This window comes from Labrus bergylta, chromosome 13 (assembly GCF_963930695.1).
Source record: "Labrus bergylta chromosome 13, fLabBer1.1, whole genome shotgun sequence".
Taxonomy (NCBI): Eukaryota; Metazoa; Chordata; class Actinopteri; order Labriformes; family Labridae; genus Labrus; species Labrus bergylta.
Genome location: NC_089207.1, coordinates 1,204,751 through 1,217,561, shown reverse-complemented (window position 1 = coordinate 1,217,561; position 12,811 = coordinate 1,204,751). Strand labels below are relative to the sequence as shown.

The 12,811-nt window shown below is 43.1% G+C and overlaps 1 protein-coding gene across 1 annotated transcript in view; it reads right to left on the bottom strand.

Annotated features, from left to right (window-relative positions):
* igsf3 (immunoglobulin superfamily, member 3) overlaps positions 1–12,811 on the bottom strand; it is a 78,176-nt gene that overhangs the window by 5,088 nt on the left and 60,277 nt on the right. The window contains 2 exon segments of the mRNA XM_065962292.1: positions 1,596–2,051; positions 4,758–5,168. Coding sequence (XP_065818364.1) covers positions 1,596–2,051; positions 4,758–5,168 — 867 coding nt within the window.

Sequence of the window (12,811 nt, the reverse complement as noted above, 5' to 3'; positions counted from 1 at the left end):
AATTGCTATTTTGTCCCTTATGATGCACTGTAGTCATCGCCTTCCTACAGCTGCAGTGATCATTTCACTTAAAAATATCTTCCCAGACAGCTCAGTTGACAAGTCAAAAGTAATATGCACATCTATTTTTTGGGCCATTTTTGCCATTATGTGATAGGACAGCTGAAGAGAGACAGGAAACGCTGGGAGTAGAGAGAGGGGGATGACGTGCAGCGAAGGGCTGAGGTTGAATTCAAATCCACAGCTACTGCGGCGAGGACGACAGCCTCCGTACATGGAGCACATGACATCACCTCTAGGCCATCAGGCTCCCCAAATGTTTCCCTGTTTTTAACTGTGTCCTTATTTTCAGATTTTTGATCAACCAGAAGTTCCTTATTTTATTTCAAAATAAAAGCAGGTTTGCATCAAAACCGGAAGTGAAGAAGAAGAAGATGATATCTCTCTTCCAATTCCTCAATTACATTTTTCACTCTGTTATTGAGACACAAAATGCTACAGGACACACACAAAGGCTAAAGTACCCTTATAGCTTTAAAGAGAACAAAACACAAAATAAAGGAGGCACAACAAAAACTATTTTGAAATGCAAAATATTGGCATTTCATGAGATTAAAAATTTAAATTATCGCAACTAAGTATTGAAATTCAGTGATTAATCACGATTAAAAAAATAAGATAAAATCGCACAGCACTAATGTATACACTCTGTCAACCAATCCTAGCGCTATCCTCTGCAACATGCTGCAGACAGTGACACTTGGTGTTACATTCTAATACCATTTTTATCATACGCGATTTGTTGATTAGATATTATACGATAAACGTTTTTTATTGTACAACTACAATTCACTTATCAGACTCTTTTATCCAGAGCGACGTACATCAGAGAGTAAGAACAACACAAGCAAGGATCTAGAAAAAAGGGAACAATGTGAGTAAGAGCAAACGATCAGCTTTGAGTCTGATTGGACACACAGGTGCTGACAGGAAGTGACCAGAGGCAAAGCACAACATTGAGGGCAGTTCTTGAGAGCTCTAATCAGTATAGAAACCATCTTATAAGTCATCGTTATCAAACAAAAACCATCGTCATTACCATCATCATCATCAATAATATGGAGACCATCATCATTAAGTTAGTAGGTATTCATGAAAGAGCTGGGTCTTTAGCTTTTTCTTAAAGGTGCAGAGGGACTCTGGAGTTTTATCAGCTCATATTATAAAACATATGCTGATATATCTGTGAAAGGCCAATGTACCTGTCAGGTTCTACTGTTTACACCATTAATCACTTAGCTTCAGGGCTAATCAGCCTGTAGCTCTCTGTCAATCTCATTTTTACAAGGTGTATTCCTCTCAGCAAGAGGGGAAGGCCACATCCTTAAGGGCAGGGACGACATAAAGAGAGTCCACGAGAGATCTTTAATTGGCCAGAAACATTATTACATGATCAGTACTGAACCACAGAGGGAACTTAAGGATGGTCAGTAGCAGCAGTTTAATTCATCTTGTGCTTTATGAGCCTCTCTGGTGTTGGCGGTTTGATATTAGAGGACAGCCGTCGATGAAAGTGGACCTCATTAAGGACTCACCTTGTTGCAGTACATTCACGATGGTGAACCCGGAGTTGTTGGTGGCCAGGCGGTACCATGCGTTGCGGGGGTTAAGCAGCCACTCCTCCACATGGCAGTAGTAGCGACCGGCGTCTGTCGGCCGCGCCCCCTGAATGGTCAGGCTGTACTGGTCTGAGGTCATCCTCTCAAACTGCAGCCGAGAATTTGGCCCCGCCTCCTCCCTGGGGCTGCAGTTCCCATTACCGAAAACTGCGTCATGTCCGATGGAGAACACGCACTCTCGCCCTCGTTCTTCATCACTCAGCTGGTCCACATCGTCCTCGTCATCGTCGTCATCGGAGCGCTCCACGTACCAGGACACAGAGAAGCGGGAGTCCCGGGACGACTGAGAGGGAATGCTGCAGCCCAGCCGGATGGAGCTGGACTCTTCCACGGTCACATTTGCCTCCAGTTCTTCCACCTGCAGTCGAACCTCTGCAGAGATAAAGACCGATAAGATGAGGAAGAGAAACACTGAGAAGTTATGAAAGTGAAGGTATCAATCAATCAATCAATCAATCAATCAAACGTTATTTATAAAGCACCTTTCAGACAAATTAAACTGCAGTTCAAAGTGCTTTACAAGAGTTTTTTACTTTATTGATGAAAAAAAGTAGTTTATAAAATCATTGAGAGACTAATGCACACCAATAAGAATTAAAAAAGTATAAAAATGAATGTCTTGAGGCTTAAAGAGCACAAATCAGATCTTTTTTCCCCCTTCAATTAACATTTAAGACCGCTGTTTGAGAATCTATTTGTTGCTCAAAACGAATCAGCATAAATTTTAATTGATTCTTTGATTTTTTTAAATAAAAAATGCTAAACCATTTTCTGGTTGAAGCCTTTCAAATGTGATTTTCTGATTTTCTTTGTCTGGTATTAAAATAATCTTTGTGTTCTGATCTGTTGATCAGACAAAAAGAAGCAAATCAAAGATGTCAGTCTGGCCTTTGGGGAAAGTGGGCGGGCAATTTCCATTCTTTTCTGACATTCTGTGCACAAAATGAGTAAATAATCCATATTATTAAATAATCAAAATTAAATGTTAGCTCAGACCCTTATTAGACCTTCAAATTACAAATGATTTTTTAAACAGTGACAACAAACTTTTCCAAATATGCAAACAAAGGGCAAAAATAAATATCTCCCACAGCACAGCCCACAGCTATCACCAGTCTGTCAGCTTCCCAGTAAGGCTAGATCCCACCCTGAGGCCAGTGTGTCTGTCTGGGCATGCTACAGTCCTGCAGGGTTTGGTACAATGACCCAGTTCTGCTATGGCTAAAGACAAAAAAAAAAAAAAGCTGGCCTGCTTGTGCTCCTCTCACACTCAGTTTGGATCCGTCTTCTTGTTAAAGCGAAAATGAGAAGCAGAAAAAGACGGCGGGGGAAAAAGGCGAGTGCTGGCACACGTCTCTACTCATCTTTTTCTCCTGACGGGGAACATTTCTGGATGACTTCCCGATGGATGCATTTTTTAAGCACTTTATGAATATCCATGGTGTTTGTACAGCATAGTCTATTCATCATATGTGCATGTTTATGTATCATTAAAAGAAAAAAAAACATTATAATATGTATAACCCAGCAGGGATGTGTTAACTTTTGGATTCAAAGTTGAAACTAAAGAATTAAAAGTCAAATACAAGGAGAACAATTCACTGATCATAAGCAGTTTGATGGCTCAGTGAATCGATGGAGCAGTGTTGGTATCTGTGAACATCAGGGGGTTTGTGCCCCTTCTGGCTGATCAGCACAAAGTTTGATCCTCACATTTAAGTTGGACGGGCGCCATGTCAGGTGATTCACCTTTCACATTATAAAGAGGAAACAACTTCTCTCACACACAACTCAAAGAAGTCACCTTTAGCTCGCTTGTGTGTAGAGAGAGCGCCACAGGAATGAGTCCTAAAACCAGGAAGTAAGTTAGCATGTTAGCGCCATGGGGTCTAACGTCTAAAAGTCAACGGGGATTTTGAATGTGTTTGTGGTTAGACTCCTGAAATAAGGTCTGTGGTTAACACAAGCTGAAGAGATGTTGATGTTTTGTTAGAGCACATAAACTACGTTAGGTAATACCTCCACTTGTGAAGTTTGAAGTTTTTACTCGTCTTTAAAAAGGCGGTTGCTAACAAGCGGCTAAATGTGACTACAGCGGTTGTCGGGGACATTAAAGGTCATCACGCCGGACACAGAGGGCGGGAACTCTCTCACTAGTCGGAGATGTCTCCTGTAGGTTTAATCTTTAGGTTCAGGTGAATATTATGTTAGTAAACTATTTATTAAACTACGTGGATTAGTTTATCGGAGATCGTCTGAAGCATAACGCTAGTGACATCACAATCATCCCACCGTGGTGTCGTTAGCTTGTAGCATAACGTTAGCTTCTTACTTCTGTCGGCCACATTAACTCTTCAAACATCATAAAAATGGCGTTCATCTGTGAAGATGATCCTGCTGAACAAAACGCCTACGCTTCAGAAACGTGTGTTTAACACAGAGATTATTTATTAATGATCCAAAATCCAATGAAAACATCCCAGAGGAGGATTCTCATTAGACGCCATGGCGATGATACTTCCTGGTGGCCTACAAAACCATGTCACATGGTTTGTTCTCTATTGACTTGTGCAAAAAATGAATGTCAAGGAGGGATGGGTTGTCATTATTTATTTGCTATTGGGAGGTAGGGAGTTTTATTATAAAATTGGAGCTTGAAGCAGCTCGGTGAAGGAGAAGAGAAGAGCTGTGAGATGAAGGGTATTTAAGGAAACAGTCCTGAGGTGGTGATGTCAGGGTTTTGGGTGACAGGAGGAACATCGTGCTTTTGAGCGCTTTAGAAGTTTTTGAGTAATGGACAAGAGGATTAGATCCTCCATCTGGGCCAGACTCTACCTTCTGGCGTTGCATACGACAGCTGGCAACACAATTTCTTTTTTGCCACCTAGGTTCTGCTCGGGTGTGCAGGTGGATGGTCACGGGGGCGAGACAGCCTTGATGCCTTTAGCAGAGTTATGTGAGAGTGGGAGGATGTGCTATTTGGATCAGGGGAGGGGTCAAGCATGTTTAACTGGTGTGCAGCAGGGCAGCATGTGGGGGCTACAGTGTGTTTCCCTGCAGCTTTGACCTTCCCCTCACCTGGCTGTCTGACCAGCACCTGCGTGAACCCCGAGGACTCCCTGGAGAGTCGATACCAGGCTCCGTCTGGGTCGCTCAGCCACTCCTCCACCAGGCAGTAGTACGTCCCCGAGTCGCTGTTCTCCGCCCGGTTCAGCGTCAGAACGTAGAGCCGGGGCGACAACCTCTCCGCCTGCACTCTGCGGCGGAGCCTCTCCTCGTCTGCGTAGGCGCCGTACTCGAACGCGCCCGATTTCTCGATCCTCAGCAGGAGCTCGTCGGCTTCCGACCCCGTCGCCCGCCTGACGTACCACAGCACGGCATGCTGGGAGTCCTGGCTGGTCTGGGAGGCGATGGAGCAGTTGATCCTCACTCGGCTGTCCTCCAGGTACGACAGGGATTGGTTGGTCTTTTGCACGCGCAGCTTGCTCTCTGTGAAGAATCAGAAAGGGAAGAAGGAAGGAGAAAGAAGAAGACAAGTCATTCCTCTGGGGTGCAGGGAAATGTGAGCAGCGCTGACAGGTACACAATGCAATTTCTGTTTTGTGACAGACGACCTGTAGCTGGGTTTATTTCTGGTGGCAGCAGGGCAGGAGAAGATAGTGGTATGTGGGCGGGTAAAGCAGGTGACAAAGAGAAAGAAAAAGACGCATGCTGGGAAGAGAAAAGGAGGAGAGAATGTCAGGAAAATCAAAGCAGAGAGGATGGGATGTCGGTTAGTATCAGGAGTGTGAGACACGGTGCAGAACAGGAGGAGAGGCAAGGGTGAAGGGGAGGGCGATGGATTGTAACTCAGGGCTTTGGGTGTATAATTAGAGTAAGATACAAGACAAAAAAAATGGGCCAAGAGTCTGTCAGTCTGCTGGAAAGAAAAGAAGAGGAAGAAAAGTCAAACAAGGGCAGGAGGAGAGGAGAGGAGATGATGGAGGAGTGTGACTGAGATGTCAGGAAGGAGCTGAGTGCTGTGACAGGATTCAGTTACAGGGACATCAGGTTTTTGGGATAGGATTAGCTGCAGGTACATCAGGTGTGACTGCGACCAGGGCCCCCCAAAAAAAGAAAAAAGCTCGAGGGGGGGGGGGGGGGGGATTAGTTCAGTTTTTCATTCCATTAAAGCAGCTGCATCTTACATTCAACATTCGAAGACATAACTCAGGCAACATCACAACTGAGGTCATTAAGAGATATTGAAGATGTGTCTTAACCAACCACAAATCACCAGAGTGTTCGCGTGCACTCAAACGAACAGCCCACAGCTGGAGTCAAAAATGAAAGATTTGACTGGAACTGACAGATCCAGCGCACACCAACCGCTATAAGCAACAGCGATCCTCCTCACCCTGAACAATAAGCTTTTGATTGGAGGCACTTTCTAGTGTTGACATGCTGACAGAGAGCCAAGAGCTGTTTGTTGGCTGAGCCCATATTGGGGAAACAAATTCCCTTAATTGATCTCAGCAGCAGACCCACAAACTGCAGAGTGCCATTTTGCCATTTTGAGTGGAACGTGCTATTTTTGGATCAGAGAGCTGATGTGTGTCAGATCTGTCAAAACAACATATCAGGTGATTTGTGAACGCACACAACCGTGGATTAATACACGGGACCCTTTCATATCTAAATTTGGACAAAAAATAAAAACAAAAAATTAATTTAATCTTAATTTGCAGACTTTAGTAACAAATGTGCATTTAAGTATAGAAGTATAGTATAGAATAGAATAGAATAATATAGAATAGAATAGAATAGATGTTACAGATATATATTGATAGATAGATAGATATTGATTTGCACAGGTACAGGACAGTACAGGTAAATTGGAATTTTTGGGTGTTTCTCCCTGAGTCAGCTTCTACAAAAAAGTTTAAATTATACATGAAATAGAAAAGCATTATAAGAAAAAAAGAGTAGAAAAATACAAATAAAAAAAATAAAAAAAATTGTAGTAAAGCTAAGTAAATTAACATAAACTGTACAGAAGCTATACACTGTATTAAAGCAAAGCAAATATATAATATATAAGTCTTTATACACTAGTTTGTAGAATCATTTATTATACTTTTAAATAGTATTCATTCTCTCACCTACTTCCTATTTAATCAATTTAATATTGGAGGGAAATTTGGAGAGCTGCTGAATCTTTTAGGCATTTTTTTTAACTGCTTGTGTCAGCCTATTATATTTTTCCAATGTCATTTTTTTTAGTTAAAGGCTTTATATGTGATTTTTTGATCCAGCAGATGTCGCCCTTGAGCACCAGCATGAAACCAAAACAACTTGCGCTGCATTGTTGTGTTAGCATGCTAATGCTAGTGATCTTTATTATGCTGGTATCTTCACACTGCATGTAAATTTACCTGAAATGAGCGTGATCTAGAAACACAGTTAAGCAGTGAGTACAGTATGTTATTCTTCTTTTCTCTAGTCCCTCAATTAAACAACTTTTATACACGAGGGGAGGAGTCAGCCGGCCGTCCGGGCGATGTAAACAAAGTGAAGATAGGACTCTGAAAACTCTGAAAACATCACAGACAGTGGGACTCGGGTGTTACACCCATTGTAGACAGTCATGACTCACAGAGTTATTTTCAGAGGAGATACTTGATTTCTACATTTAAGGGTGAAAAATCACAGAGAAAGACTTTAACATTTCTTTACACCCAGAGAAAAATCCTCATTGTCTTTGCAGTACGGTTTGGTTGTTATTTCACTCTCTTGATTTGTCTCTAAATAACATTATCATTTTTACTTTAGTTCATTTTAAAGGAGGTGTTTGCACATCTGACTACCTAATGATGTCATGATCTCAGCTCCTTATTCCTAGAGTTTCTGTGTTGTGCCCCTTCCCTTGAGTGTGTGTTGCAATTTTAAAAATATGAAATATGAAAGAGTTATTTTCAGAGGAGATACTTGATTTCTACATTTAAGTGTTAAAAATCACATTTAAAGACTTTAAATGAAGAAAAGGCTTTATCTGGAATAATGCTCCTAAATGTTAGGTATAAAAATGTATCGATGATATTGGCACTAACAGTCAAGAATCAATTGGCAATTGATCTCAGAAATCTTCAAATGATATAAACAAGCTGAATGTGCTCTCTAACATTTCTACATTTAATGTCACTCTCTTAGTTTCAAATCCAGGTTCATGTAGCTCCTGCTTAGCTTTGCTATGACTGACTGACTTCCTGGCCAGGGTATTCACCAGCTGCTCAGAAAACCTCGACCTCATCCACAGATTACCGAGCATGCTCACAAGATCCCCGTTTGGGATTCTGCACATTTTCACTTGACATTTAAAAGTATATGGTAGCATGTGAAGGATGCACCGGCCGGCTGCGAGGCATCATTAGACCACTCTGTTGTACAACAACATTCCAAGCTAGGATCTCAAATTAATCATCATCGTTGCCTCACTCCCCACTAGAGACGAGGTAGGAAGCCTGACAGAAATGTCTCCATCAGGAATTACTGCTGAGCCCGGAGGAATCCTGGCAATCTCCCTTTTTTTTTTTTTTCCAGAAGAATTACCTCTGAACCTCCTGAAGTGGAACCAAGCAGGATTGGATTGGCACAGGACGAAGCAATTCTCTGCCGCTTACCATTCGAAATTTAAAATCTGCAGCAAGCAGAAAAAAAAGGGGGGGGGGGGGCTGAAAGCCTGTTGCCTTACATCAGTGTTTACAAAACGTCTTTTCAGAGCTGAAATAGGCTAATTATTCAGGCTTTATTAGGCAGCATCATGAGCTACTACAAGTTATTATAACTAAGAAGTCACTCGAGCAGAGACAACAGAGAGACTAATAAAATGGAAAAGCAATGAGCAGAGAAATAAAGAAAGAGTCTTCTCATGTCCTAAAACAAGGCAAGGCAAGTTTTTTTATGTCACACATTTCAACAACAAGGCGATTCAAAGTGCTTCACACATCAAAAAGCATCATGACAGAGGAAAGAAAAGAAACATTCAAATAGAACATTAAAAAAAAATCACTGAAATGATTAAATCTGAAAATATGTTCAAATAAAAATAATTTAATTAAAGGCAGCTGTACCTGCAGAACCCTGAGAACAGCAACCACATCACATCCTCTGTCGTGAGTCCACTACCACAAAGAGTTTCTTCCTGCAGCTACAGTACAGTCAGGTCTAACAGAGCTACCTCAATGCCTCTGCTGACACAAGCAGTGGAACAAGGCTGGACATCATTCTACCTTGTACAAACAGCATGCTGTTCCTTTAATACATGTGGTATTATTAAGGTTATACATGTACTGTGCATGGCTTAGAGAGCCTGTTCAATCATACATACCTCATCATGTATGTGCAGTAAGAGATGTGTTCTTGTGTGTCAATACCTCTACTAAGTGCCATCACATGTTCTGTGCTTCTTTAATGAGACTCACGGGAGCATCCACAAAGAAAGACAAACCCATAATTGGAAACACTTGTTCTTGCTGCTCTGCATTAGTTTATATGCCAGTCAAATCTGGCCTCAGACAGAATAAAAATGCAAGCACCTTTATCTCCTCTTTTTCCTTGTTCCTTGTTGTTGGTCAATTTGTTTTTCTCTCAGGGAAAAGGGAGAAAAGTGTAGTCTGTGTATAATCAGGTAGAAGATAAACTCTCACATCTAATTTGGAAGTATCTGGAGGCATAAATAAAAATGTTGACAGCCTCTCATACACTTCACCTGCCTCTGTGGTTTCCAGGGCAACCTTATCTCCAGGATCGATGCAATACGGAGGACCTCGCTGAACTTGTGTTCTAGTGAGAAAGAGCAATTAAAAGGAGGCTTTTGTTTGTTGGATTTATAATCTGAAATAATCATGTTGTGGTTGTGGAATTTTCATATTTTTATTTTTTAGGTTTTTATCTATTTACATATATTTTAATCATTCTGCTTTATTCCTGTATTTAATTTAACTTAATTATAATTTTTGTTTGTCAGGTCTGTTTTTTTTTTTTTTTCTGTTTGTCTTTGTTTTGTCTTGCATTGATAGTGTTTCCACTGTTGGATATTGTTCTATATCATTTCTTGACCGGTATTGTTCTGTTGTAAAACATTTGAAAACAATAAAAATGTTAGATTTACGCTCTGCAAACTCCTAAAAATAAATGGTATTTTCTGGAATTAGGATGTAGCAGTAAATGGACAATATGTCTGTACCACAGCCAGCATATACCACCATATACCTAAGCACAAGAGATGCTTTCCTTTTGACAGTCTGTGTTTGCTGTGATGACACTTCCATGTTCAGAGAGCACACAGAACCCTCCCTAATTGGCCGATTGAACCCACAGTGTAACCCCGCTTCTCATGTGTGCCCATTTTGTCTCTTTAATGGCTACAGAGTCTTTTCTTCTCATTCATCAGTGGACTTCAGTACACAAAGGCTACAGAAACACAAAAGCAGTTTTTTATGAGGTAGAAGATCACTAAGTGCCCCAAAGCTCCCCGATGAGCTGAAGTACAACACAACTGTTGTTTTATAAAGAAGAGCAGATGAAAGTTCAGAGTCTTAAGGGAGAGGGAGAAGAGTACAGTTTCTGTGACAAGCACACACACACACGCACGCACGCACGCACGCACGCAAAAGAGAAAATGTTGAGGATAACATCAAAGGAGGTAGGAAACGGCTCGGCCGAGCGTTGAGAGGAGGAGAATTCAGGCCGATTGTGAATCAAAGAGTGTCATGCTTTCTTCTTTGGCTACAGAGGAAATTCTCTTCATTTTCCATCTCTGCTCAACGCTCCTGCTCCAGGTGAAACGCTTCAATACAAGACTGGATTACAGTCAATGTTGAAATGTCTGCTTCATCATCGCAGGCTTTTGTTTTGACTGATTATCCCCCTCTTTCTTCCCTCCTGTGTTAGCATGCTCTATCCTCTCTTGATCAAGCTAATCACCTGATGCTAACATGAATATTCAGCAGCCTCACCTGCAGGTTTTATGAATATGAATGAGGCCTCAATGAAGCGCGCACGGGCGGATGTTGCTTGTACGCTTTTTAAATATGTTTTAATATGTGCTTAATGACCACAGAGCTGACAACGTTTCCACTGGGCCACAGATGTAATGCATCCACTTTTTTTGAATGAAGCCACAGCGGGCAGTGGAAAAAAAAGAGATGTACAGAGATCAGAGATCAGTAGACAGAGAGAGAGGGATGGGATTTTAAAAAGGAGGCAGGATGAGAAAAATGAGTTAAGAGATATATCACCAGAACTGTAGAGATATTCACCTCCCAACAGAAAGCGGGGGATGAGAGAGAGAGAGAGTGAGAGAGAGAGAGAGAGTGAGCGTGCAGAGGAAGGGAGGGAGGGAGGAAGAGAGAGAGAGAGACAGAGTGAGAGAGAGTGAGAGAGAGAGAGAGAGAGAGAGAGAGAGAGCGTGCAGAGGAAGGGAGGGAGGGAGGAAGAGAGAGAGAGAGAGAGAGAGAGAGAGAGAGAGAGAGAGAGAGAGAGAGAGAGTGAGTGTGCAGAAGGGAAGGAGGGAGGAAGAGAGAGAGAGAGAGGGGGAGAGAGACAGGCAGAGGGAGAGAGAGAGAGAGAGAGAGAGAGAGAGACAGAGAGAGAGCGCCTGGAGAAGACGAGAGAGATGAAAAAGACAGAAAGTTAGGACATGCTCCTGGGGGGGATTTTAGGAGAAAGCAGCAGGCGGTCTCTCGAGCTCCACTCCAGAGGACTTATAGTCTTAAAGGCTGCCTGCTCCGCCTTTAGCGTTAGCATTAGCACGGCCCCTGGGCTAATCCAACGGCCGGGACCCCCCCCCCTCCGACCGAGCATGTCGGGTCAGGAGGCTTAAGATCCCCTGCAGAACAACTCACTTTGGCTCGCTGATTCTTGGCAACATCTGCATCGAATGGGCTCAATCGTACACACACACACCACACACACACACACACACACACACACACACACACACAGGCCTCACTGTCACTGGTGGCATAAATCAGTGGAGCTGCTAAAGGCAGAGGTGATGAAGGCTGCAGGTTCCCCCCCCCCCCCCCCCCCCCCCCCGACTGGAAAGAAGGGGCTTCTCTGTCTAACTGGGAGCCCTAATTTCTATGGTAATGACTGTGATGTATCTGTGATCCCATTGTGTCAGAGGGATATTAACAACGCTCGTTCCTCCCCTTTGCAACTCCCTTTTTAATAACATTAAGAATGGGCTAATTACGAGGATCTGTGCAGCCTTGAAATCACCAGACAGAGCCACACACACACACACACACACACACACACACACACACACACTCCACAAATATAGGTCCTGTTCTCTGCCATCAGTATGAACATGCTGATGCACTCATGGCAATCTCCCTCTTCCTGCCTGTCCGTCTGGGAGAGTGATTGCTGGACGCAGGCTGCCCCGACAGGAAAACGGATGCAGAGGGAGGGGGGTTGGGGGGGGGGGGGGGGGGGGGGGTCAGGGCAGGGGGATCTCTGGGAGATTAATGGCACTAAAAGATGCTGGCACAGAGGGAAGAGCATAAAGACATATCAGATGGAAGCGTGTGTTGGAGAAAGAGGCTCTGCCAATAAGCATAAAACACATTATGCTCATTAAAGCACAGGGAACAGTGGTCGTTCAGTGAGTGCAGTCCAGAGGCCGGTGTGTGTGTGTGTGTGTGTGTGTGTGTGTGTGTGTGTGTGTGTGTGTGTGCGTGTGTGTGTCTCTATGTATTCAGAAGGCAACACTGCTGAGCCCCTCCTGCTCTGCTCCTACTATTAGCCCCTGATTTACATGGGGAGCAGCACCACTGTAGCTAGCTCTGACTTACGACTTCAATTAGCAGCAGCAGGGGACACAACACCGGGATTCTCATTGTGTCTGCAGATCAGGAAGAACAAGGAAATGTGGTGGGATTGGATTTGACCGAAAAGTGTGTGTGTGTGTGTGTGTGTGTGTGTGTGTGTGTGTGTGTGTGTGTGTGTGCGCGCTCTGGATGAGTCAGGGTGTGTGTGTGAGGAAGAAGACACAGGGAAAGAGTGTGACCTTGAGTGTCGGACACGAGCGTGATTAATCAAGAATCTTTTGTGAAATCATTTTCTGTCTCAGTGCACCCCTCAAA